The following is a 26,639-nucleotide window of genomic DNA, read 5'->3' as shown; positions in this document are numbered from 1 at the left end:
CAATGTTACCTACCATGCCGGCGGTTACACCCACGCCGCCAATAGAAGGTCCTATTTCACCGAGACACCCTGTAGAAGCTATACCGCAAGGGGGTCAGGATACTTCATCATCAGATGAGTATGAAAGAGAGGAAGGTGAATTGCCTAATGATAATGTACCTGGGGATCCTAGGGATGAATATATAATCCCAATGCCTTCGCCTCCTATGCTGCAACCCTCTGATTCACCACCGGAGGATATTGGCGGTTTTCATAACATTATGCAACGGGCTGCAACGCGGTTTGAACTTCCAGTTACTATCGAACAATCTGATTGTTTTCTTCACCACTTCAAAGAAGGTTATAAAAGAATCACCAGAGCAATACCGATCATTGATTTTATTTGGAAGGAAGGTCTTAAGATAATGAAGACACCTGCCTCTATACCCGCTTTCCTTCCTCGAATTGAAAAGAAATATCGAGCACCGCCAGACACTCCATCTTGCCTTGTGGGACACCCGCGTCCGGACTCGCAGGCTGCTCAGCAGAGGTCAAAGAATCCATCCACCCCAATCTCAACTCCACAAGATAAAGAGGGTAGACGATTGGATTAGATGGGCAAAAACATTTCCAACAATGCTGCATCATCCATCAAGGCAGCAAACTCTCTAGCAATCTTAGCACTTTATGACCGCCAGATGAGGTCAGAGTTATCTGAGTTCTTAGCCCTTATACCTGAAGATCGCCAGCAGGAAGCACGGAGAATAGTGTTAGAAGGGTAACAGGCGGCATCAGAAATTATTGACTGCCCCTTAGACATTTCTAATACTACTTTTCGGCAGCTAGCGGGGGGTGCTGTTCTCAGACTCCAGGGACGGCTCAAAGCAACCTCTTATAGACCTGAGGTACAGACTAAAATACTGGACATGGCTTACGATGGTGACTCACTATTTGGTTAGTATATAGATGACGCCTTGCTGACCATCAAGACAGATACGGACATTGCTAAATCGCTGGGTACCCTGCAGTATAAAAGAGGATCTTTCAGGGGATCAAGAGGTCATGGTTTTTCCTCTAGAGGAAATTACCACAATCAACAAAACCGGCAATACCAATCTCAATATAAGCAGCCTTATTACCAGTCCTCTTACAGGCAATCATCTTCAAGCAATTTCTCTCGTCAGGGCGGACGACGACGGTCAAACAATCAAGACTGTGACTCAAATAAAAGACAATGAGCTTTGCCGGACGCCAGTCAAACCTTCTCCCCTCCCTGTGGGCGCAAAGATCTCAGCCTTTTTCCAACAATGGCAGCACATCACATCAGATCAGTGGGTCTTCGACCTTGTGCAAGGAGGTCACACTCTAGAGTTCTTAAAGAAGCCACCTACGACCCCGTCCAAGGGTCCCCCTTCCACTTGTCTTCACTTACTGTTCAGAGAAGCTTTAAACATGTCCCGCAAGAATGCGATAGAAAAAGTTCCAGTCTCGCAAAAAGGGAAAGGATTCTACTCTTGTTTCTTTCTCATAAGGAAACAAGCATTTACAATGCAACGGTCTCGCCTTTGCAAAAGTTAGAGCTATTTGCATTGTAAATGACACATTTTTTATTGATGTGGTGGTGGATATGGAGGTGGTGGTGGTGGAGGTGGTGCATGTGGTGGAGGGCTGCACAATATCATGGGGTGACATTACACAAAGAATCATTAGAGGAAAATTTTTTGTTTGAAACTTTAGGATCCACACCCAGGTCATCACAAACACTTCCCATGCTTAACCCCTTGACCCCGGCCGGAATTTCCCCGCGGTGCGGGAAAATCCCAGACGTGCGCAGATTGGATGGCTCCCGGCCGTTCGATGCACATACCCACCCCGTCCGATGCAGGCAAGGGGTTAAAGGCATGATGAGACACGCTGATGATATTTTTAAAGACCCAGTAAGGGCACGCATATTGACTCCTAGAGTTGACAAAAAATATATGGCTTTCCCTGCAGACCCCATATTTATCAAGGGCCAGTTACCATTAAATTCTCTGGTAGTGTCTAACACTCGTAAGCAAGCGAAATCTCAGACATCAGGAGATGCTCCCCCGCCAGATAAGGAGTCTAAGTTAATTGATGCTTCTGGCAAACGCGTAGCTGCTCAAGATGCGAATCAATGGTGCATTGCGAATTCGCAAGGTCGTTTAGCCAGGTACGACAGGTCACACTGGGATGAGATTAAGTAATTGCTTCAATATCTCCCGATGAGCATAAAGGTAAGGCTCAAGACTTAATAGATGAAGGTAAACTCATTTCCAATTCCTCTTTACGTTGTGCTCTAGATGCTGTAGACACCGCGGCTAGAGAGGTCAATACTAGCATCTTGCTCAGAAGACCCGCTTGGTTAGGAATTTCTGGGTTTAAGCCAGAAGTTTAACAATCCATCCCTAATACACCTTTTGATAAGGAACATCTCTTTGGCCCAAGCGTAGATTAAGCGTTGGAGAAGATGAAAAAGGTCACTCAAGTGGCCAAGTCCATGGGAGCGCTCCAGTCTCCATTCAACAGAGGCTCCTTTTGTCGCTCCTTTTTAATAGGAGGGTCTAAAACCCTATCCCCAGACGAAAATACCTCAACATATAAAGGTAACAACAAGGCCTCTCCCTCCAGAGTTTTTTTTAGGAGGTTATGGAGGCAAGAACTTCAAAGGCAGGGGTAAGGGCAACACACCACGTAGCTCCTCTTCCCCAAATAAACAGAGACTTGCCCACGCTTCTCCACAACAATACCACACATGTCGGGGGAAGATTTCAACTATTTCTCCCTGATTGGCAGGCCATACCAACAGACAAATGGATGATTGCAATTATCCAACATGGTTATTGCCTGGAGCTTACCAGCAATCCCACAAATATTCCACCTTGATCTCATAAATTGTCTCCAGAACACCTTCAATTGCTACAACAAGAGGTTCAATCTCTCTTACTAAAAGGGTCAATAGAGCCAGTCACAATACAGTACCAGGGATCAGGTTTACCATCTGTATTTTCTCATTCCCAAAAAGGATGGTTTCCTAAGGCCTATTTTGTTTCTCAGAGATTGAAACCATTGTATACTGTCAGAACACTTTCACATTGTGACGCTTCAACAGGTACTCCCACTTTTACAAAGAGCAGATTTTATGTCTACTCTAGATCTAAAAGATACATATTTTCGTGTTCCAATTCATCCAGCTCATCGTAAATACCTCAGATTTGTGATAGCAGGCAAGCATTACCATTTCAAGGTGCTTCCCTTCGCAGTGACTACAGCGCCCAGAGTTTTTGCCAAATGTCTGGCCGTACTCGACCCTCATCTCAGAAGACAGCAGATTCACGTCTTCCCCTATCTAGACGACTGACTTATCAAAACCAGCACTCACCAGAACTGTCTACAACACACACAGATCACCAGAGATCTATTTCAGTAATTGGGGTTCACCATCAATGCTCAAAAATCTCACCTGCATCCGTCACAGTTGCAGTCTTGCCTAGGAGCCAGTCTAGACAGAGTCAAAGCTCTAGCCTCTCCCGATGTAGCCAGAATTTGCAATATTCAAGCTATGATTCTACAGTTTCAACCCAACCAACCTTTACCAGCCAGAGTGTTCATGCAACTGCTGGGAATGATGGCATCTTGCATCGCAATTGTAACCCATGCAAGGCTTCTCATGCGCCGCTTACCAGAGTGCTTAGCGCGTCAGTGGAATCAGTCACAGGGTCAATTAACTGATTTAGTGTTGGTAGATGGCCGTACCCATCGCTCTCTGCATTTGTGGAACCCACTAAACTTATTAAAAGTCCGGCCGTTCATCGACCCTAGTCCACAGATCGTGTTCGCAGCGGAAGTATCTCTAATAGGTTGGGTGGCTCATCTCAGAGGTTACACAATACAGGGCCTGTGAAGCACCAAACACAAAACTCTCCACGTCAACTATCTAGAGCTTTTAGCAGTTTTTCTAGGACTCAGAGTTTTCAAACTCACCTCATAGCCAAAACTGTCCCAGTCCGCACAGACAACATGACAGCGAAATATTATGTACAGAAACAGGCAGGGACACACTCTCTCCAACTGTCAACACTTGCTCAAGCCATTTGGAATTGGGTAATCCATTACAAAATGTATCTTCTGGAAGTGCATCTCCCAGGAGACAACAATCAAGTTGCCGACCTTCTCAGCAGATGGAGACTGCAAATTCATAAGTGGGAACTTCATCCCCAAGTTCTCCTTCCCTACTTTCAACAATAGGGTTTTCCTCAGATATATCTGTTCTCCACAGCCGAAAATGCTAAATGCCCAAGCTTGAGCTCCAGGTTCCCACACCCGCTCTCAAACGGCAATGCCCTATAGATCAAGCGGTCAGGGATATTTGCCTATGCTTTTCTGCTTCTCCCGTTTGTTCCGTGTGCGGTTTGAAACTCAGGCAAACGTCCCTCACACTAATTCTAGTAACTCCCACATGGGCCCGTCGACCATGGTACACCACCCTATTGGAGCTGTCAGTAGTTTCACATCAAAAGCTGCACCTCACCTCCAGTCTCTTCACACAGAATCATGCAGAAATCAGACGTCCAAATCCCAAAGAACTGAATCTAGCGATCTGGCTCCTGAAGTCAGAGTTTGGTTATTTAAATTTACCACCAGACTGTACGAATATTCTAAAGGAAGAAAGAAGGCCTACCACCAGAGCTTGCTATGCAGCAAAATGGAAAGTTTGTTATATACTACAATAACAACAATCCTTTAGATGCTTCCATACAAAACATTATATGTTACCTCTTACATTTACAGCAAACTGGTCTAGCTTATTTATCTATTCGTTTGTACCTTGTAGAGTTGGTGGGTATTTGCAGAACAGACAACATCTGTCACTATTCAGGGTCCCCGTAATCAAAGCTTTCATGGCAGGACTAAAAAGAGTAATACCACCAAGGATTCCTCCTGCCGCAGAATGGAATCTCAACATTGTTCTCACAAGGCTCATGGAGCCAAATTTAGAACCGATTGGACAAGCGTCCTTTGCAATTTTTCTCATGGAAGGTTGCTTGCCTCATTACCATCACATCACTGAGGAGAGTTGGTTAGCTACAGGCATTAACCTTAGAAGGACCCTTCTTTCAGCTACACAAAGACAGGCTAGTTCTCCGCACCAACCCTAAATTCCTTCCCAAGTAATTTCTGCTTTTCATATATCCCCATCTGTTGAGTTACCAGTTTTCTTTCCTCAACCTGATTCTATGGCAGACCGCGCTCTTCGCATACTAGACGTTAAAAGGGCTTTGCTGTACTACATAGATAGGACAAAGGACTTTTGCAAAACAAAACAAGTGTTTGTTGCATTTGCTCCACCTCACAAAGGCAATCCTATCTCAAAATCTGGTAATTGCCAGATGGATTGTCAAATGTGTTCAAACATGCTTTGCTAAAGCTAAAAGAACTTTAACTATACACCTCCAGAGCCATAACAATGGAGTCGATGACCATGCGAACTATCACAGAAAGGAGGAGTCACCTTACCTTGTGACTAGAAAAAACGTCTTCGAGGAAAAACAACTTGCAAACATCCGGACCCAACACTAGATAGCAGGAGTATGCAAATCATGTGAATTTACAGCTCTACATGCCAAGAACAGATCCTTACTGGGTAAGTAACATTATTCATATATATTATAGTACAACAATTTGTTCTTAAATGGTGTAAGTGTGCTGCTCTGTAATTCTTTTACTTTTCTGTTATTTATCATAATTAAGGATAATGTTTTTCTTTAGTAATTCATTACAAACATTTGCATTTAGTGGCTAGTATGGAAGAAGACGACGAAAACTCTGATAGATCACTGCCTAAAAAATCTCGGTCTGAGGTAATCACATTTACAGCAGAGGAGATTGAACAGCTTGCAAAAGTCAAACTACAAGAAGGTGCTACAGTCTCTGGAAAGATCCTGGTGGAGTCTGCTGCAGAGAAGGACAGAATAAGTGAGATTAAGGACAAGCAAGCGGAAATCGAAACGGAACCCAAATACCCCAACAGTTGTTCCTACTGTGGAAAAAGTTTTAAAAAGCCAAGTGATTTGGTCAGGTAAATTGGATCCTGTATTTATGTGCATGTTGAAGAACATAGTTTAATATGTATAGTATGTATTATTAACTACTTTTATTATTCTCTTTGTGCTTCGAGTTTTCCTCATAATCTTTAAACAAACAGGACAGTGTATGGTTCTGCTAATGAAGAAAGAACAACGTGACTTGCCACCTTTTTAATGTTAATGCAATGAGGCATACATTGGCTCTGTGTTTTCTCCCTAGACTCTTTGGAGCTGGTAAGTAAGAAGAATAAACCTCACTAGCAGAAACAGCACATTTATACTTCAAACAAGAATGGAGAGGAAAACCTAGAGTACACTCTTCCTAATTATTGAATGTACACCAAATAGTACTCTAGGCGTGACATGATATAGAGGGACTGCTCCGTCTATTTTATCGAGATGAATCAATCATAAAGGAAATATTCTTTTCATAGTATAAAGCCCTCACCGACTCAAAGGGTGTCATGCTTCGTTATAGGGCTGCTCCTCTCATTCGTCGGGTAGAGCAGCCAGTGTGAGCTACTACACTTGTAGTAAGAGAGTTGTTAATGTACCTTTGTGTGTATTTGTTGTGGGACATATTCTATTGGCGAAAACCAAGGTGGAAAAGACGATAACTAGAACTAACTACTGGTTGACTAAGGGGGGCGTATTATGCATTGTGATTGTTTGCGCCCGGCGCACCTTTTAAAAGGACCCTTCAAAACAATCATAATGTGCCCCATTATGGTGAATGCAGCCGCAAACTCGCGCTTTTCTTGGGGCAGTGCATTCATGCGAAAACGTCTCTGTAACCTTGGGTTTTTTAAATTAATTTCCAAGGTTTTTAAAATGTTATTTGCTAACTATAACATCTCCGTAACATTTGTTTTTTTAAGTATATACAAATATTTGTACAATCAGCTATGATAAATAATATGATTATTTTTCTGTTTTTCAACTCTGAAAACACTCATCTTTCTGGTCGCAAGTCCACTCTTGCTCCTTAAAATCCAGACATTAATTCATCTTTCTTTTGAATGAGTAACAGATAAATCAGCATAGTCAAAATGAAATGATATCCTGAAACTTTTATTTTCAACCCCACTTTTTAGGTCTGGCGTTAGGCAAGGTTCTATAATTTTACTAAAATTCTATGTCTGTTGGTCTGTTATAGTCATTCACATTTTTCTTCTGGCACAACAGATCAGCCCACCTTACCCATTGATTACCTTCTTTGTGGGTGACTGCATTGTGCCCTTTCATTAGCAGTACATCTACACGCAAAGTAGACCGTCCTGTGTCAGAGATTACAATTGCAGAACTTGCCTGTAGAACCTAAAACTATTTTTTTTTGCTTTTAGCCTCTTTGTTTTAAATTTCTAGGTTGACGAGAACCTGGCAGCATCCCGAACAGTAATGTTTCACACCAAAAATTTGCCAAAACAAAAGCATTGGCAAAGCCAGAAGGCTGGCAGAAAGACCAGACCTATTGCCTTTGCCAATGCGTGTTTGATCATAGAGCCTTTATTTGGAATTCTGCTTTTGGGCATTTTGTTTACCATTTTTGTTTCCACTTTTGGTTGCCAGTTTAACTTTTTTTTAATGGATTGTGATTCTTCAATGTATATTTGAAATTGTGTTTCATATTGGAATAACTGTACTTGACCATGCATTTGATTTATTCAACAAAGATGTAAATAAATACAATACGCTATATATTATGGTGCAGGCAGGTTCTGTCACCCAGCTGTGATTTATCTCTTGCACTGGGTCATCTAATAGTATGAACAACCTATACCAAGGCAGAGTGCAGCTAGTGTTTTTCTTAAGGTGAGGTGTGACCCCTTACCAAATGCCATAAAAGTTTGGCTCTGGGCGACCACATATGCCGAAGTGAGAACTCTTGACCACAACACTTTCTTTTTCCTCAAGTCATGGTCTTTGCTGGGAATGTCCACAATGGTAGTGCAGATAATAATTCATAATGGTCTGGACAAAGACACCCAGAAGTAAGCCAAATGCACCTCTTCCTGGCCAGAATACCTAAGTTTGTAGCCCATCGCTTTAAATTACACACAATAACACGCCTTCTGATAGACCCTCTGATATTCTTAAAAAGTATATCTCCAGTCTTCTGCGAAATCCCAAAACACAACTTTTATAAAAGCTTGACTTTTTATTCCAGTTGACCGAGTTATTGTAGATGGTCATCATGCTTTGCGGCACATAATTAAGTCTGGACGGGTCATTGCTACCATTGGTACCTCCATTTCAGTGCAATGTCATGCTTGGCTCAGAAGATGGAACTTCTCATCAGATGCCCAACTCAGTCTCATAGACCTCCCCTTTGATATGGTACACCTGTTTAGGGACCAGGCTCTTCAACCCTACATCGTGTTAAATTCTGCACAGTCTGATGTGGCGCTGCTGTTTCGGTGCAGAAGTAGTCATGAAAGAAACTCATGTCAGTGTGCCAAGTTTGCGCCTATATAGGCACCGTGCACATCACTTCTGGCGCCGAGAGGATCAACACTGTCTACTAGCGCACAGAGGTACTGGTCAAGATTTTTCGTATCCAGTCTGAAGTCTGGTGAATACTCTAATATGAGGAATCTTCAGTTAGAAGTCTCTATCAGAATAATCTTTTGAGTTGCACTGTTTCAGTATGCCTGTAGGTGATGTTCAGTGAGGGATGTAACCCTACCCCACTGGGTAAAGGCATAGTTAAGAAAAAAAACTTTGGAGTTGGTGATCTGCTAAGTGTAGCTGAATTAGTGACTGTCCAGAAACTTTGATTTCTTATTATTTATATCTGTTATTTTGCGATCACAAGGTTCAACAAAGGTTTTCTCTTGATGAAGGCTTATACTTCTCTTCTAGTCATAGCCTGATGGACAAACGTATGCAAGTGGTATTTGTATAGTGCAAATGTAGTCAAAAGTCAGCGAAAACGCTGTACAGGGTCCAAGGAAAGCAACAAGTGATAGAAGTAGCTTGTTTGAGTACTTTTTTTTTTTTTTTAACATATTTGATTGCATTTTGAGAACCATAAACAAAACATTATTGCAGTGATCATTGTCATACACTGGGTGGTGGGCCAAGAGGGTGGCCGCAGCCAAACACATATATAAATAAGCATATGGAATGCATTCCATGTGGTGGGCACTGCAAGATATTTGGAGTCGTACTGGCAAACATAGCACAAAGTTTAAGAAAGAAAAGTAAACAAGCATTTACAATGCAATAGGTCTCGCAGCATTAAAGTTTGAGTTACTGGCATTGTAAATGACAATGCTTTGCATTAATTTTTTTTTAAATTTGCAATTGGTATATAAACATTGTTTGTGAATGGTTAGCTGTTGCTTATGCTAAGCAAAGTTGGCAGTAATATAGAGTGCTAGTCTTGCTTGTTATAAGCATGCTGATTTAAAGGGCTCTGATACCTGCGGGTAAAGTTTGCGCTATATAAAAGTGAAAACTAATAAATAAATATAAACGAGAGTTTGAGCTCTTTTTATTGTAATTCACATTGCCTTTTATTTATGAAACATAAATAAAAGCCATTGTCATTTACAATTCCAATAGGTCAAACTTGCGTAAATGCGAGATCTATTGCATTGTAAATGCTTGTTTAAGCATGTGTTTGCATTGTTTATTAAGGAAAGCCCGGTTGCCAGTCCGGCCCTGCTTGTGATGATCATCTGCAGCTGAAGGTCTGTCTGAACAGCACGTGCTCCAAAAGCCTTTGCAAGAGGCGATGGTTAGGATCCCTTCTCACTGTTGAACTGAGAGCATCTCAGAGCCTTGCTCATGGAGCTCAGATACCCTCCTGCCAGGCTTCTGCACCATTTGTTTTGGATGGCATATCTTGTAAATGATTATTCAGGGCAAGGACAGACTTTTCAGGCGCTACACGCGGTACTCCTTCCCTCAAGGCGCTGTTAATCTGGCTTGGCGCTCCTCTCATATAATTTTGGGTGAGGGCATTTCAAGCCAAGATAAATTTCCACTTCTCTGTTACCGATAGACTTAACACTTTACCAGCGTCTGGTGATGAGTCGCATTTTTTGGGTTGACCTTCATATAAAAAACATATATTGCAAGCGGCAAACCGAAAGTGTGACAGTAAAAAGCTACGCCAGGGTCTTCGTTTTCAATGAGCAGCCACCGCTGTGACACGGTCCGCAGACACCCCTCCCTTCACAAGGATTCCTCACTTTTCACCATCACCACTGCACCTGAACACAGCCCATCCTTAACCACTTGGATGCTAAGGCCCTGGAAAGATTTATTAACAATTTCCATTGAAATCAATGGAAACTCCATGACGAGCTGAGCTCGTCATGAGCGTCGAAGGGGTTAATGAGAGCGTGCAGTGCAGAAGCACATTCAGAAAAGCGGCTTACTACCAGAGCGAAGCCCTCAGAGCCGACCCTCTGCTGGAGGGCGAGGCCACGAACCGGAACACAGGGCCGGTGACCTCATGGTCAGGTCGTCGAGCTCTTTATTGCTGCTGCTGGTGCTCAGAGAACTGTGTAAGGCCTGTGCAGAGGACACAGAGAGAGGTGCGCCTGTGCGTGTTGGTTTCACGCAGATTGTACGTGCTGGGCTCGCACAGCATGTGTGGGTCAGTCTGTGTGCACGTACCTGCGTGCACAATATACAGACAGGTATCCAAGTCAAACACCACCATCCAGGGGGAGGAGCCTAGCTCGAGAGCGTAATGGCCGCCTTTTAGCTCGACTCCGTCGGCCCTCAGGCCAACCTCGAATATCCTGCAATATATCCTGTACTGCGACGATACTTCACTACAGATTTTGGAATTTAACGACCCACTCTTACTCACCGTCTGGTCCGGAGGCTCCTGCGTGCTGTGGGTCCGCAGCTGTGCCCTCGGTGGGATTGGGGCCTCCGGGCGCTCAAGACCGGGACCTCGCCTGTGGGACCCGACCGGCGGTGCTGAGATTGCCGGCCGCGAGAGTGAGCCACTGGTGGGAGCCGTTGTGTGTATGCCCCGGCGATCCTGAACCGGCCCCGATTTGTGGACCATGCGGCTGGAGGGGGACGAGATGTGTCGGGTGCTGACTGTGTGAAGGGGTCCCTTCGCCTTTGTTTTGTCCGGCAGCCCTGGACCCCGCGCCTGGCTCTCGCTTGTGGGGCCCGCCACTGTTCGGAGGGCCCCCCCCCCCCCCATTGAGCGCCGGCCCGTTCTGTGCCGGTGAGGCCATTGTTGGGAACCTCCGGAGGTCTGTAAAGTCCTACATTTGGGAACTGTTTGGGGGCCCACGGTGGAGTGCGGGGCGGCGAAACTCACAAAATGGCTACCAACAACGTGGGGGGTGATCCGCTCTGCACCGACGAACCTTGCTGGCCGGATTGCGCGGAGGCCTGGGCGTGTGCTCGAGCGCCCACGCTCGGAGATGTCCTGGACGCCTTGATGTCCTTGTACACTGTCTTGGCCCCCGGTGCTTCTACCGACCCCATGCGACCCGCCGCCATTTTGGGTCATCGCTCTTTCATGCACCCCTATCGTCCTGATGCCTCCATTGCTTTGCCCCCTTCGGCTGCGCCAGGAGTTGCTGTCGCTGTTCTTCGGCCGCTTGATGGGCTGGTGGCTTTTGAACCTCCGCTTTCTCACCGCCCGGACTTCGAGGACTTGCACACGACGCGGAGATCTGCTCCTTCCCGGACAATTGGGAACTATGGTGGACCGCTGTTTGCTCCCGCTTCGATGGATTCGAGCTTTTGTCCTGGTGGGGTACCTTTGCATTGTCGAACTGCGAAACTGGACTCCGGCTTGCTTTTGCTTGCCCTGTCGTTGCTGCTACAATTGACTTGCTTCATTGACTTTTTGTATCCCATTAGTATGGTGGCTCTCTCTACTCTACATCACTGCCGTAACCCTGGTCAACATTACGATTATTCTGTGCTGGGTGGTCCGCTCCATGTTATCCTTTATTGGGTTGGTTTCGTGATTGGGAAGGGCTGGGGGTAAGTTGCAAGACACTGATAGACTGCTGGTTTACCTGTCCATTGCATTGATGCTTGTACTCTCGACATTGTGAAGCGTTGACATTTCCCCCCCTCCCCCCCCCCCCCCTGCGGGTTTTTGCTGTATGTGAAGGTGTAGCATTGATTTGATAGTTATTCATTTGCTGGTCGGGGGAGGGTCGTAGCCGAGTGTGTTTGTTCATATCCTCTGGCTCCTCCCTCACATCTTATTTTTGTTTCATATTCCCTTTCCTCCTTCTTTTTGTCTCCTTATTCTACTTTCTTTCTTTACTATATTTCGGGTTTCGGATTAGGGCGACAGGCACGCTGTTTGGAGGGTAGGCCGTAGCCTTCTGCAGGGGTGCGGGGTGGGACGGGTGGGTGGGGTCTTTCAGATGTTTCTTTTTTGGTTCTATGGCCCTCTTCTATCCCTTTATAGCGGTGCCGCTTCTGTCCTCGCTTCTCTGGCATGCGTGGGTTGGGGTCTGTCGCTATGCCACTTTTATCTGTTTCGATGCTCCGTCGCGACTGCCATACCCTTCTTCTCGCCAACTCTCTACTTTCTTCTGTATTATTAGCCGCGGGATGCCTGGCCTGGGGTGGCGCCCATCTTGCACGATTGTGTTTCTCCTTTTATATTTCTTTTATTTCCTTTTACTTTTTCATTTTTTTCGTATATTTTAGATCAGACGGGGGGTCGGGTGGTGTTCCTTTGGGTAGGATTTAGCACTCTGTGCTTATGTTGTTTGCACTGTTTATTGGATTTTGTGTGTACGGCGTTGATATTAGTACACAGCCATTGAATGCTCGCATATCCTGTTTTCACTTCACGATTATATTTCTTAGAGGGCCTGTATCCTCCTACATGGCTTGTTCCACGTAAAACTCGCTTTATTGTATGACACTGGATCCTTTCTTCCTGCTGTAAGAATGTGCCCTCTCACGTCCTGCTATATAGTGGTTAAGTTTGCAAATAAATCCTGCAGTGATATATTGACTGGGTGGGTACTGACTGGCGCAGAATGAAGTATAGTGTTTATGTATCCTGCCTACAATGTTCAACGCACAAATCCTAACTATTGCTGCTCCTTTAGTTGATATTATGTCGTATGGCTCGCCCTTTCGGTTGTCTGGTCTGAATGTATGACACCTCTTTAAATTTATAAAATGAAACCTACGTTATTCTTCATATGTCTGCTGCTAATACACCGTAGCGCTCTTATTTTTAGCTTTACCGCATAGTAAGACGACCTGTAATGTTGTTGATTGCCATAGCGGCCGGCCCGTAGTGGTTGTAGGCAGACGCTGTGTACTAAGCATAAGATAAATAAAGGTTTTCCAAAAAAAAAAAAAAAAACACCACCATCCAACCAAAGCACTTGGACCTGACTTGAGCCCGCCCTGCATGAGCTGCAACCACCCCACGATCAAAGACCAACTCAATGGCGACGAGTCACGCCTGCCCTCCTCCTACACTCCACACTACCTAAGCCCTCGTACCCGCAGATGCCTGCGCACTCCAACGACTGCCTATGACCCACGCGCCACCAGTTCACACAATCACTGTGGGACTCACACCAACACTGAGGGGCTCATACCGCAAGGATGCCACACCGGCAGGCGAGCATGAACCAAGCCCCTGGCATCGGGCTGCCAGCTGGGCCCATGATCTACAACTCCAAACAGGCGTGTTAAAAAAATACAATACACTACACACGTAAATGAAGACACGTAACATACAATGCCATCTAACGCCAGGCCCAACCCAGCCCCCTGCCGCGAATCCCAGACCATGTATCAATGTTTAAATTACAAAACGACTGCTGTGCGACACAGAACAATACAGACTGCCAACAAACAGCAGCAAAACACCAGACTAGCAGCAGGCGAGCGCTAGACAACTACCAAATCTTTCTGCTCATCATCACTCACGACACAAAAACATGCCCTAAATAGCCAAACAATAAACACATACACTTCCAAAAAGCACATACTCCATAGTATAGCACTATCTGTCCTCTAAAGGAGCGTCAGCGCCTTCTGAGTCCATGAAGCGCTAGAGTGGCCAAATGCAACTTCGATGCAAGCAGGGACGTCATATAACTTAACAAGACCGTGGAGCTGAAATTGCACAAGCTCTTGAGCAAACACATGTCCCACCACCAAGATGAGACCTACAGGTCAGCAGGGGTTCAGATCCCGGCAAGGTCAATTCAGCCTTTCTTACGAACTCGATGAATACCAAACATTAACCAGTACTATTTTCACACAAATAAAGTTCCAAGTAAAGGGCTACAAATAAATCGCCACAGAACGAATTTGAAAATGCCCTCAACCATTAGCTGAGAAAGCAGAATGCTTTTATTTGACAGTTTTTTTTCCTCAAAGCACAAAGGCTAACCATTCGCGTCATTATTTCCTCTGAACCCCGACCGCAACAAAAGGTGAAATTGTGAGCAGTTCCGAGAAAAAGTGACAACCAGGTCCCCTTCGGCTCGACCTGTAGGCGGAAAGCAGAGGTAATAAAAAGCACCGTGTGAATGCCCTTTGGGAGGACTCGACAGCAAACACTGCAGATATGATAACTGGTGGTGAAGTAAAATGTGACTGCGTCTGACGCCTGGTAAGGGCACATCCCCTCAGCCTGAGTCGGGGTGGTGAAAGCAGCGCCCCCCCCCCCCTGCGTCTCTTCCAAGTCTGAACATGCACACACACACAAACGTATCCAGTCCCCATTCTCCAAACAGCCATACCCCCCTCTCCATGAGAGCGCACCTACCCAGAGTCACCCACAAAGACAGTCCCCTAGACAAACTTACTCCCACCCACCACCATTACTGGAACCCCCACGCCCCCAACACAGCCACTTCCTCCATGATACCCACACTAACGCACGTGGACCAAGGTAGGCAAGGCCATACCGAGGTAAATCAACATGTGTGCTAGGCACATATGTCATCGATTTGGTTCCATGTCTCAGACGGCAATGGTGGGCACAAAACAATGGAATGGAATGTAGTCGCGACTAATTACTAGCGGCTGAGATTAATTCAGGCAGTCCACTCCCACCCGTCACTTTTTTGTTTCCTTTAATCAATCAGATACCCCGGATTTGTCCTTCGGTTCCCCTGGAAATGACCTTGCTATCTTGGGTGTCAGGGGTGACGAAGGCAGCACAATTAGGAAGTAAATGTGGCTCTCGGATCCCTCTGTAGAGTCTATGGTTTCCAGTCCTTGCCCATCCGGTAACCTGGCCCCTCGACCGTAAACACGAGGCTATTCAAGGGATAAAGGTGGGACAAAGGGGCAAGCAGATGACGCCATCGGCTGCCTGATGGTCCCTGATGTCATTTTTTGTTACCCCCAACTTGCGCAACCCCTGACATTTGGACGTACTGATATACCACATGAATAACCCCGTGAAAGGGGGGGGGGGTATTGCCCGTCACTCACCCTGCCCACGTACAGCTCGTACAGCCGGTCGTCGATCCACTTCTCCACGTCCAGCCTCTTTTGCAGCTCCTTGCGGTCATATTTGACCGTCACTCGGGCTTGGCGCTTCTGGATGCCCCCGTGGTCCCCCGGGGACTGGTTACCCCTGCACGGGGAGGAGTGCAGCTTGCCCAACCCCAGCTTCCCCAGCTTCCGGGCTGCCATCGGATGGAGGAGACGGTGAAGTGACGCACCTCTGCTCTCCCGGTTCTAGTTCGTGAGTTACCTGTCCGGGCTTTAATCCAGTGCAGATGCCCGATACTTTATGAACTGTTGGATGTTGCTGTAGGACGTGCACAGCTGAGTGCAAGGGCTAGATGAGGGCAGTCCGGTGAGGAGGGCGGCGTCCAATGTATACTCCGGGTGTATTTAGGTTAAAGGTTCTGTGTACTGAAGGTGTAGATGGAATACCACGTAATCACTCAATGTCTTCACTGAGCCCTGCTCGTGAAGGCGCTATAAGCGTGCGTCCAGGTTCACTCCTCTGTTTCCTTCCTAACCCGCTGCTCTATCCAGGGATCTATTCAGCACTCATCGTGGTCTGCTCCGCAGCCTGTATTTACAAGACGTGCGCATGCACTCATAAAAACGAAACCTAGCGTGGGGGCGGGACTTCCGTCTTGTGCGCGAAGCCCGCTCCCATGGAGTGCCTGGCCCGAGGAGCAGTGGTGATGCGGGGCTCCCATGCCCGAGGGAGAGCCCCGCGGAGGCTACAGAACACTGGAGTGGCGGTAAGTGGGCCTTATTTGTAGGGGGGGGCGGCAGGGGGGTGTCGGTGCGCTCGGGTGTGTATGTGTGCGGGCGTGTGTGTGTGTATGTGTGCGACGGCGGGGGGTGTCTCTGTATGTGTGCGTGTGTGTATGTGCGCTCCTGTGTGTGTCTCTGTGTGCGATGGCGGGGGAGGGGAGTCTCTGTATGTGTGCGTGCGTGTATGTGCGCTGGTGTGTGTGTGTCTGTGTGTGCGCATGCGTAAGCAGGGGGAGGTGTGCCTGTGTATGTTTGCGCTTCCCAGGAGACAGGAGATGGCCACAGCGAGCGCGTTCGCGCCCGCGTGGCCCGCTCCGATCCCATGCGCGTGGCCAGCTCTTGTCTCCTGGGAAGCTGAGCCGCTGACACTAGGTCTCTGGCAAGACCGCGCTTTCGCGCGGTAAACGCCACGAGACCTAAAAAGGTTGAACTACGAAGCAACCACCCATCCACCCCACAACATTGACTACCATATAAAGTTCATGTCTGCTTGAGAATCAACACGAATCAGAGAGAGTGAGAGATATCCACCATTGTAAGAAATCACAAGGGTCAACATGCATCACATGAAATTAACATTGGGGAAATGACTGGAGGCTGAGATGTGAGAGTGCGAACCCCGTGTATGCATCCAGGTCAGGCAGCATCCTCATCCTGGAAATTGTTCCAGTAGGGCATCCTACCCCATTGCTATGGGTTGTTTACGCAATCCACGGTATTCTCCCTATGTAATGCGTGACTTTCCAGAGAGGCCCAGCGTCGTACCTCCTCTCGCCACCCCACCACGAGGGACATGGTAGGGGATTTCTAATGTTGTGTCAGCATTTTTTTGGTCAGGAGAAGTGCTATATCAACAAAGCGCGCCTCAAGTATAGTGGTTTGAGGCCTAGGGTATAGTCCCAAATGTCAGTGTTCAGCTCTGTGTGTGTGTGGAGCGTGAGTGATTCTCTGATGTTCTTCCAATAGGATCATAATGTGGGTCATGACCACACCACATGTATTAAGTCTGTGTCATCGGCCTGGCATCTCGGGCAAGAAAGCAAAGCTGTAGGGAATATCCTATGGAGTTTAGATGGTGGTAAATATTCCCTGCATAAAAATAGCGAGGACTAGATGAGTTTTAAAACGTGTATTCCTGGGTATCATGCAAGGGTACTCCTTTAAGAAAATGTCATCCCTCTGTCATGAATTATGTGGTTGAGGTCCGTTTCCTATTGGGTTTTCAACGGGTTTAGTAAGGTGTATAAACGAGTACACAACCACTTGTCAAGCCATTTGACCAGGTATCTACGGATCCCCATTTCTTGGACAGCCTGAATCAGTGGATTTGAGGACTGTTAATGCATTGTGATGTAGGGTTCTTGAAAGAGCGCCTCCAAATCTTTCCTAAAATGGAGCGGAGTTAGGATGGTCCTGATGGATCAGCAATGTTTTTCCAGATCCTGTGGTTTCCAGCTTATGTTATCCTAGCTGCAGTGTGACGAGAGACAACAGAAATTGCTGGCTGGTGAGGGGCACCCATGTAGTTTTATCAGTACGGGGATGAAGTGAGTGTATTCTTCAGTCCCTGGATGAGACGTGCCGCAGCATGTAGGATGTTTTTAAGGAGTGCCAGTTTGGAGGAGTGTGTTGGCACCATCCATATACAACAGTAGAAGTCCTTTAACAGCAGTTTTAAAGTCAATCAGCCATGACCATTAGCAATTAAATATTCTTAGTTTTCTGATATGATTTTCATTGTTGTAAGATGATGGCTTTTTAAAATAATTATTACTATTGAGAGTCATTTACCATAGTTTAAATGTTACTAATGTACAATATCATGGCAAATGAACTCAGTTGCTGATATTATTAACACAATATCCAAGATCATATTCATCCCGACTGAAAATCTTTCCTTCAACTAGAAATAAAAGGCAGACAAATAAATATTATGTGCATAGTGACATTGAGCAGACCAGTGTCCATATTAGCAATTATTTTCTTGTGACATGGATATTTTCTGTATATGAATTGATAACTTTATTGTATCTAGCTTAAATATCAGCAAGTGATAAGATTTTCTAAATGTCAATCAATACACTTGTAGAACGCACTACTCACCCGTGAGGGTCTCAAGGCCCGGGGCGAGGGGTTGGGGGGGTGGGTGGAGTGCCGCTACTGCTCGAAAAGCCAGGTCTTGAGGTGTTTCCTGAATGTGAGGTGGTCCTGGGTAAGACCTAGTTGGGCGGGGAGGGAGTTCCATGTCTTGGCCACCAGGTAGGAGAATGACCTTCCTCCGGCGGTGGTTCTGCGGATCCGTCAGATGGTGGCGAGGGTGAGGCTGGCGGAGCGGAGTTTGCGTGTTGGAGTGTAGAACGTGAGGCGGTTGTTGAGGTATTCAGGGCCAATGTCGTGGAGCGCTTTGTGTGCGTGGGTGAAAAATCTGAACGTGATCCTTTTGCTGACGGGGAGCCAGTGCAGGTCTCTCAGGTGGGCTGATATGTGACTGTGGCGGGGGATGTTGAGAATGAGTTGTGCGGATGCGTTCTGTATGCGTTGGAGTCTTTTCTGAAGTTTGATTGTGGTTCCTGCGTATAGGGCGTTCCCGTAGTGAAGTCGGCTGGTGACGAGGGCCTGGGTGACCGTCTTTCTAGTTCCGGTAGGGATACAGCGGAAGATCTTACGGAGCATGCGCAGGGTGTTGAAGCATGAAGATGAGATGGCGTTGACTTGCTTGGTCATCGTGAGAGAGGAGTCCAGGATGAATCCCAGGTCCGTGTTTGGTCAGTGGGTGTCGGTGCGGTGCCTAGTTCTGCGGGCCAACAGGAGTCGTCCCAGGTGGATGGGGATGGTCCGAGGAAGAAGACCTTCATCTTGTCTGAGTTCAGTTTCAGACGGCTGAGTTTCATCCATTCCGCCACGTTTTTCATCCCTTCCTGGAGGTTGAGTTTGGCGGTGGCTGGGTCTTTGGTGAGGGAGAGTATCAGCTGGGTGTCGTCGGCGTATGAGATGATTTTGAGGTTGTGTTTGCATGCGATGGTGGCGAGGGGGCTCATGTAGATATTGAAGAGGGTTGGACTGAGTGATGAGCCTTGGGGTACGCCACAGATTATCTCGGTGGCCGCAGAGCGGAAGGGAGGGAGGCGGACTTGCTGGGTTCTGTCGGAAAGGAAAGAAGTGATCCAGGGCTTTGCTTTGGATCCCGGCGTTGTGGAGGCGGGTTATTAGGGTGCAATGGCAGACTGTATCAAAGGCGGCTGAGAGGTCTAGGAGAATGAGGGCGGTGGTTTCCCCTTTGTCGAGTAGGGTCCTGATGTCGTCGGTGGCTGCGATGAGGGCAGTCTCGGTGCTGTGGTTGGCTCGAAATCCAGACTGGTATAGGTCGAGGGACCCATTGGCTTCAAGGAATGTGGTCAGCTACTTATTGACGATCTTCTTGATCACTTTCCCAGGGAAGGGAAAAAGAGAGATGGGGCGGACGTTTTTGAGGTCTCTGGGGTCTGCTGTGGGTTTCTTCAGTAGGGTGTTGATCTCTGCGTGCTTCCAGCTCGCTGGGAAGGTGGCGGATGCGAGGGAGTTGTTTATGATGTTCCGTAGGTGGGGAGCTATGATGGTGTCTGCTTTGTTGAAGATGTGGTGGGGGCATGGGTCGGCAGGAGAGCCGGAGTGGATGGTGTTCATAGCGTGGACAGTGTCTTCGGTGCTGATGGGAGTCCAAGCGCTGAGGGTGGTTGTAGGGGGCGTTGGTTCGGTGGCTGGGGGCAGAGTCTGGGCGCCGAAGCGGTTATGTTGTGTTGCTTAGCATCTACAATCTAGGCATCCACATTTCCCTGTGATAAGTCTCCTTCTTTAAAGTAAATGCCCCATTCTTCCTCTAACTCTGGGGTGTGCTCCATTTTTCAGCTATCTGATAATCTCTGAGACGGTTAACAGTATGCGTCTTACCTCAATCAGTATCAGGAATGTAAAAGTTGTGAACAACAGTACTGGCTGAACTTTTCAAAGTCAGATTATGATTCCTTTTGATTCCACAGCACAGCCTAAAACAAATTCCCAGAATGCTTCTTACGTTGCTGGGAACCATGAATGATGGAAATCCTGTGAGAAACTAGTGAAATAAGCTCTTGGAAATGGAGGATAATGTTTGGATGAAGTTAAGGTTATAAAACATTCCGAAATATCCCACGCAGTGGAGTAATCAGTAATACTTCTGCCCTAAGTCCTGTAATCCTTGTCTAATTGATGTAAAGTTCAGGAATTCAGAAACACTTGTAGCAGGGCTATTGAAAGCTGAAGCCTTAGGACAGATACTAAATCAAAATAGCAAGTAATCAAGTTATGAGCTCTGGAATATAGCTGCAACTGGAAATAGTGATAAAGTGGCAGCAGATGTCAGCACTCACCAAGAAAGCAAGAAATACCTACATTCAGGAGCTTGAGAATATTGTGAAGACACAAAGGTAAGAAGGGTCTCATTCAAAGTAACGACCCCTGAAAAAGTTACTTACCTGAGTTAACAACCATTCGGGTAGATACTCTATCTACCTTCAGATTCCTCATCTACAGGACATCCCCCACCATCAGACTGGATCATGAAAACTTCAAAACAGCAAGGACATTGTTTTAGGGTGATGGACTCAGTTGGCACCAGAAGTGGCATCTGGGGATTCCACTGAAGCCATTAAGCATCCACCCTGGTTCATCAACATTGGTTTCCCTCCTTTGTCTCCAAGCCTTCCAGGCGAGAGGGTAGAGTGACATTGCTGAAGGAATGCAGTACCAAATATTGCAACATGGCATCTTATTAACTTTCCCTATATTCCATCCATCAAAAAGGAGGCGGGCAGGTCGGTGAGGATTCTGCAGGTAGATACATTATCCACCAGAAAGATTGTTAACGCAGGTAAGTAACTTTTACTTCTGATGGATACTTCTACATGCAGGTTCTTAACCTGTAGAACAGTTTACAGACAAATACCCTGCCCTGGAGGAGGGTTAATGGATGGTTAGGCAAGGAAATCCTGCAAGAAAGACCTGGCAAACTGCCCATCCCTGTGCACCTCCACCTCCAGAGAGTGCTGTTGGGACACCTCAAGCAAGTGCAGAAGTGATTAACTGAGCCCTGGCAGAATGGACCCCAGATTTCTTCAGGAGGCTCTTTCTTGACTAATGCCTAGCAGATCTTAATGCAGAGAATGATTCATCGAGATAGTCCTCTTCTGTACTGCCTTATTCTTTTTGGTGTAGCAGTAGCTGACAAGGAGCTGGTCATTCAACTGGTGGTGTGGTCCAGGTAGTAATTAACTGCCCGCCGAGGATCCCAACTGATGCAACAGTTCCTCTTCTTTCGTAGGATGATGTGGAGGTAGAAGCTAGGAAGAGTGATGGATTGGGCAAGATGGAAAGGATTGACCACCTTAGGGAGAAAAGCAGCCCTGGTTCGCAACACCAGCTTATCTGGAAAGAAGGTAGTGAAAAGGAGGTGACGGCTACGGTCCTGCAACTCGCTAACCCTTCTAGCAGAAGTGATAGTAACCAAACCCACAGCTTTGCAGGTTAGCATTCAAAGGGTAAAACTGTGAGGGGGCTCAAACAGAGTCCCCATCAAAAAAGGTTACCTCGGACTCCAATCCCATTGAGAAACCACAAAGGGAGTTAGAGGAAATAGGTTGGTCTGTCCTTTAAGAAAACGCATGGCAGCAGGAGATTAAAATAGGGCTGGCTGATCCAGCAGACATAAAAAAGCATACAAGGTGGCTAAATGACACTTCACAGTGGCAATTTTGCCAACCCCTCTGAGCAAGGGAAAGCAAAAATGACAGTACGTATGATAGTTTGGCCTGCAAGGGTTTCACACCACACAACAAAGTTGCCTCTTCTGCTGGAATAAGACTACTTAGTGGAGGGACGACATGCAAATAAAATGACGTCAACCACTTGCAGTGGCAGTTGGAAGGAATGCAGTTGTCTATAGCTCAATCCCCAAGCACATAGGTGGAGGTCTCAGAGATTGGGGCATGAAGGACTGCATACCACAACTTCCTCTGCCAATCCGGAGCGATAAGAATAACTTGGGCCTAAGTTCTGGTGAATCTTCCACAGAACTCGAGTATACAGTTCATGGGGGGAAAAGTGTATTACAGCTGAAAGTTCCACTTCAACTGAAAGGGATCCCCCAAGGCTCATCTCAACGGATACTGGAGGTCTCAAAACAGATGGCACTGAGCATTTTCAGAGGCGGCAAATAAATCCGTCTGAGGATTGCCCCACTTAGAGAAGATGTCTTGTACTACCTCTGTCAGAAGACGCCACTCGTGATTGGCAAGATAATGCCTACTCAGACTCCGACATTGAGACACCACAAAGTGATTGGCAGTGCTCCATATCTTTTGGTGATGAGCGTAAGACCACCGTTTCAAGTCTCCAGGCAATGGAGGTAAGACTGTACTCCTTGTTTTTTTCCACATAGCACATCACCGTCACACTCTGTCAAGATCTGGTCGGACAGAGCCACGATGGAGGGGAGGAAGGCCTTCAGCACCAGCTGAAGCACCTGCAGCTCTAGTAGGTTGAGGTGAAGTACTTGCTCTTCCGCCGACCAGAGGCCCCTGATCTCCAGATCCTCCAGATGTGCTCCCCCACTCTATGGTGAAGGTATAGCTGCTACCATAGTCATGGCCAGACGGGGATGTGAAGGCATTCCATGAGTTTGGTTTGCCTGTTGCCCTCACCAAGCTACTTCCACCACCACGCTGGGGGAGATCTCAGTGGAGTCCGACACGTCTCTACCATGATGGAACCACAGCCAGCGGGGACACCAGTACAGGGCCATCAGGTGCTAACTTGTGTACATGACTAGGAGCATGCAGGAAGCTGGCAGACCTAGAATCCCAGGACTCTTAGGACTAGGATGCCTGCACATTGGTGGAACAAAGGAACCATCTCAAGAAAGTCTTTGATGCTATGGGACAGAGGAAAGATGAGGAGAATGATATCCAGTATTGATCAAATAAACTTACGTTTTTGGGAGGGCCACAGGTGAAATCTGAGCTCATTGTTTGAAAAGACAAGGTTGAACAGCATACTGTTGCCTACAGGTGGCGCAACACCATGTCTGGTGAGCTGACTTTGAGAAACAAGTCATCCATGTATGGAAAATAGGGATGCCCGACCTTCTGAGATGGGCAATTGCCACCACCATCAACTTTGTGAAGACTTGAGGTGCCGATGTTAAACCAAAGGTTATTATCACAAAATGGTAGTGCGTAGAATTTACCACAAATCGTGAATACTTCTGATGGGACCGCAGAATAGGGATGTGGGCATATGCATCCTGCAGGACCAGGGACACCATCTAGTCTCCAATCTCCAACGTCAGTACAACTTTTAGGGTCAGCATTTTGAACTTTTCCTTTTTGAGGAAGATATTCAGGAACCTGAGATCCAGAATCAGATACAGACTGTCATCCTTCTTGGCGACCAGAAAGTCAATTGTGTAACAGCCCTGGCCCTCTTCCCTCCCTGGCTCTAAACTCCAGAGTGCCTTTGAGGACGAGAGCTGCCACTTTCTTCTGTAAAATGGCCAAATGGTTGGGAGGTGGAGAAGGAGTTGGGATGTTGTGAAACATAAAGAAAGGGAAGCGTGTAGCCCCTTTCCTATAATGTGATGGATCTAATGGTCTGAAATAATGGTTTTCCAGGCAGGAAGAAAGTGGGACCCCCTCACACAGGGTCTGTACAAGATTGGAGAAGTAAATAGGCCTGCTTCCCTGGTAGCACGGGGAAGGAGGAAGAGGAGGAATGTTTCAAGGCGGATCTGCGATTCTTTACTCCACTGCTGCCTCTATATTGACAGGTGAGGGGGTTAAGCTGCTGCTGAAGTGTTCGTTGATACTGCCAGGATTGTTAAGAATAGCCTCTTCTGAAGCCAGGGAAACTTTGAAAAGGTCAGTAGTATTTGGTTGGCAGCAGACGCTGAAGGCCTGGATATCTCTTGGTGGCTTTACAAGCCATGAACCGCTCCAGCGCTGTTTGCAGAAAGGGGATGTTGGGAGGGTCAGTGAGGAATCTGCAGTTAGAGTCTACCAGAAAAAGTGGTACCAAAGGTAAGTAACTTGTTCTCTAATGAGAACAAATAACAGTCAACATCTCGATCAGTATGTGTTTAGTTAGTATTGAGGTATTTTTATAGCTGTGGATATCAAGTTGTCAATGTGCTATACAAGCAATTGTGTTCAACAAATCTGAACCCCTGCTCATTAATTGATTAATGTTTCCCTGGAAATGATAATTAAATAAATGGAGCACCCTCTTTAAAAGTTGTGCGGTTATTCCAATAAAGACCTTCTGCTCCGTGTATAGTCTGTTTAATCATATGCAAAAGGTAAGCAACCACACTAATTCTGTAGCAAGTATGACAACCTTTTCACTAAGAATCAGAACGATGAGCCCTTCAAGTGGTTGCGAGGGGGCTATAAAGAGATGCCATCTGTAGCATTATACAGTTGCTTACTTTTGGACCGTCCCTAATCACACCACTGTGTTTGAGGAAGAAGACTAAGTTCTGCATCATATGATCGTCATTGATAGTCATACCGGTTAGCCTATTTTCCTGCTGCTTGTGTGGGCCCCGGAACACTTATTCTGCAATTAAACCCAACAGGAATTTAACATGTCCATTGTAAGAAAAGCACCCCATCTAAGTAGCATATTAAAGCCAAAATGTTCCCAAATTATACTACTGAAAACAATTTAAAAACTACAGTACAGCGCCCTGTCCCTAGGCTGTTGCCTGTGTGGTGAATAAAGGTAAAACTAGGCCTAATCATTTTTATACTGGGAAAGTACATCTAAAAGTCACTTGTGCATTTTAAGTGGTCTAAATCCTTCCAATACTAGTCAATGCACTGGCAGTTGACTCTCAGAGTAAGTACTCTTTGACAAATAAGTAGAGATAAAGTCAGCGTAACTATGTGCTTATTGATCGATATGAAAAAAACTAGGTGGGTGGGTAGTTTGACTGCAAGAAGATTACTAAAATGCTGAACCAATAAGGTTGAATAGTATCCATCTTATACTGAAATCATATTGGGTCTAGGAAAAAAGATTACTCCAAGTAGCTCGACTATGATAGTGTCTGCTTTCCTACCAGAACCAAAACTGTAGTGCTTTGTGAATGTATGGACTGATTTCAAGTGGCCTCTTTTCAGAACTCAGCCAGTGGGATATTAGTTAGCAATGCTAAAGTGGCTGTTTTACTCCTAGTCCTAGTGAAATGGGCTTTAGGCATAACAGAAACATGTTTGTTTAGCCAATTGTTAACACAAATGTGTACAAGAGGCAATCCATTTACAGATAGATTGCTTTAGTCTGTGTTCGATCAGACTTCTGTTTGAGTAATTAATTGGGCTTGGTTCTGTCCTAAGAATATAGGACTTTCAGCTTGAGGAGATGGATCACTGAATGATATGGAAATAGTTATCGTTTGATTGTTATGTGAATCCAAAACTGTCTTGGGAAGAAAAAAATGGTTTGTCCTTCTTACTCTTTATAGAAATGTAAAACTTCCTTGGTTTTGACCCCTAAGAGCCTGCAAACAGCTAATTCTACGATCTGACATAATTTGAACATATTTTGGGTAAAATTAAGTCTGGTTAGCCTGCGTAGAGTCCTTTTACATTGGACATGTTAAATTAACGCAAAAACAACAATTGATGGACAGAATGCAGAACAATGTCATACATTCACCCCAGTACAGAGATCTTGGCCTAAATCCATTGTTTTTTTGCACTCCACACCACCCCAGTTCAGACATGGCCATATGCAAATGAGCCTTGACCCTGTGCCTCATGGGAACAGTCCAGCCCAAACTGCCAAGCCATGTCTTCCCTGGACCGGAATCAAGCATCCTAGGACCGGTTTCTGGCTATCAGCCGTCTTCAGCCAGGATAGCTTGACTCTAGTGGTGTGGAGAGCACGGGACTCACGTCTGTGCATACCCGTCCCACTCGGGGTGACAAATGCAAAAACAACAATTGATGGACAGAATGCAGAACAATGTCATACATTCACACCAGTACAGAGATCTGGGCCTAAATCCATTGTTTTTTTGCACTCCACACCAACCCAGTTCAGACATGGCCATATGCAAATCAGCCTTGACCCTGTGCCTCATTGGAACAGTCCAGCCCGAACTGCCAAGCCATGTCTTCCCTGGACCGGAATCAAGCATCCTAGGACCGGTTTCTGGCTATCAGCCGTCTTCAGCCAGGATAGCTTGACTCCAGTGGTGTGGAGAGCACGGGACTCACGTCTGAGCATACCCATCCCACTCGGGGTGACAAATGCAAATCAAAAAGA

General features: G+C 46.3%; 1 protein-coding gene across 5 annotated transcripts in view; it reads left to right on the top strand.

Annotated features, from left to right (window-relative positions):
* ZNF236 (zinc finger protein 236) overlaps positions 1-26,639 on the top strand; it is a 1,196,152-nt gene that overhangs the window by 726,726 nt on the left and 442,787 nt on the right. For all 5 annotated transcript variants that reach the window (XM_078687874.1, XM_078687872.1, XM_078687873.1 and 2 more), the window contains exon 20: positions 5,797-6,079. In XM_078687874.1, coding sequence (XP_078544000.1) covers positions 5,797-6,079 — 283 coding nt within the window. The remainder of the gene's footprint in view (positions 1-5,796; positions 6,080-26,639) is intronic.

This window comes from Lissotriton helveticus, chromosome 4_1 (genome assembly GCF_964261635.1).
Source record: "Lissotriton helveticus chromosome 4_1, aLisHel1.1, whole genome shotgun sequence".
Taxonomy (NCBI): domain Eukaryota; kingdom Metazoa; phylum Chordata; class Amphibia; order Caudata; family Salamandridae; genus Lissotriton; species Lissotriton helveticus.
This window is presented reverse-complemented; position numbering and strand designations above follow the sequence as displayed.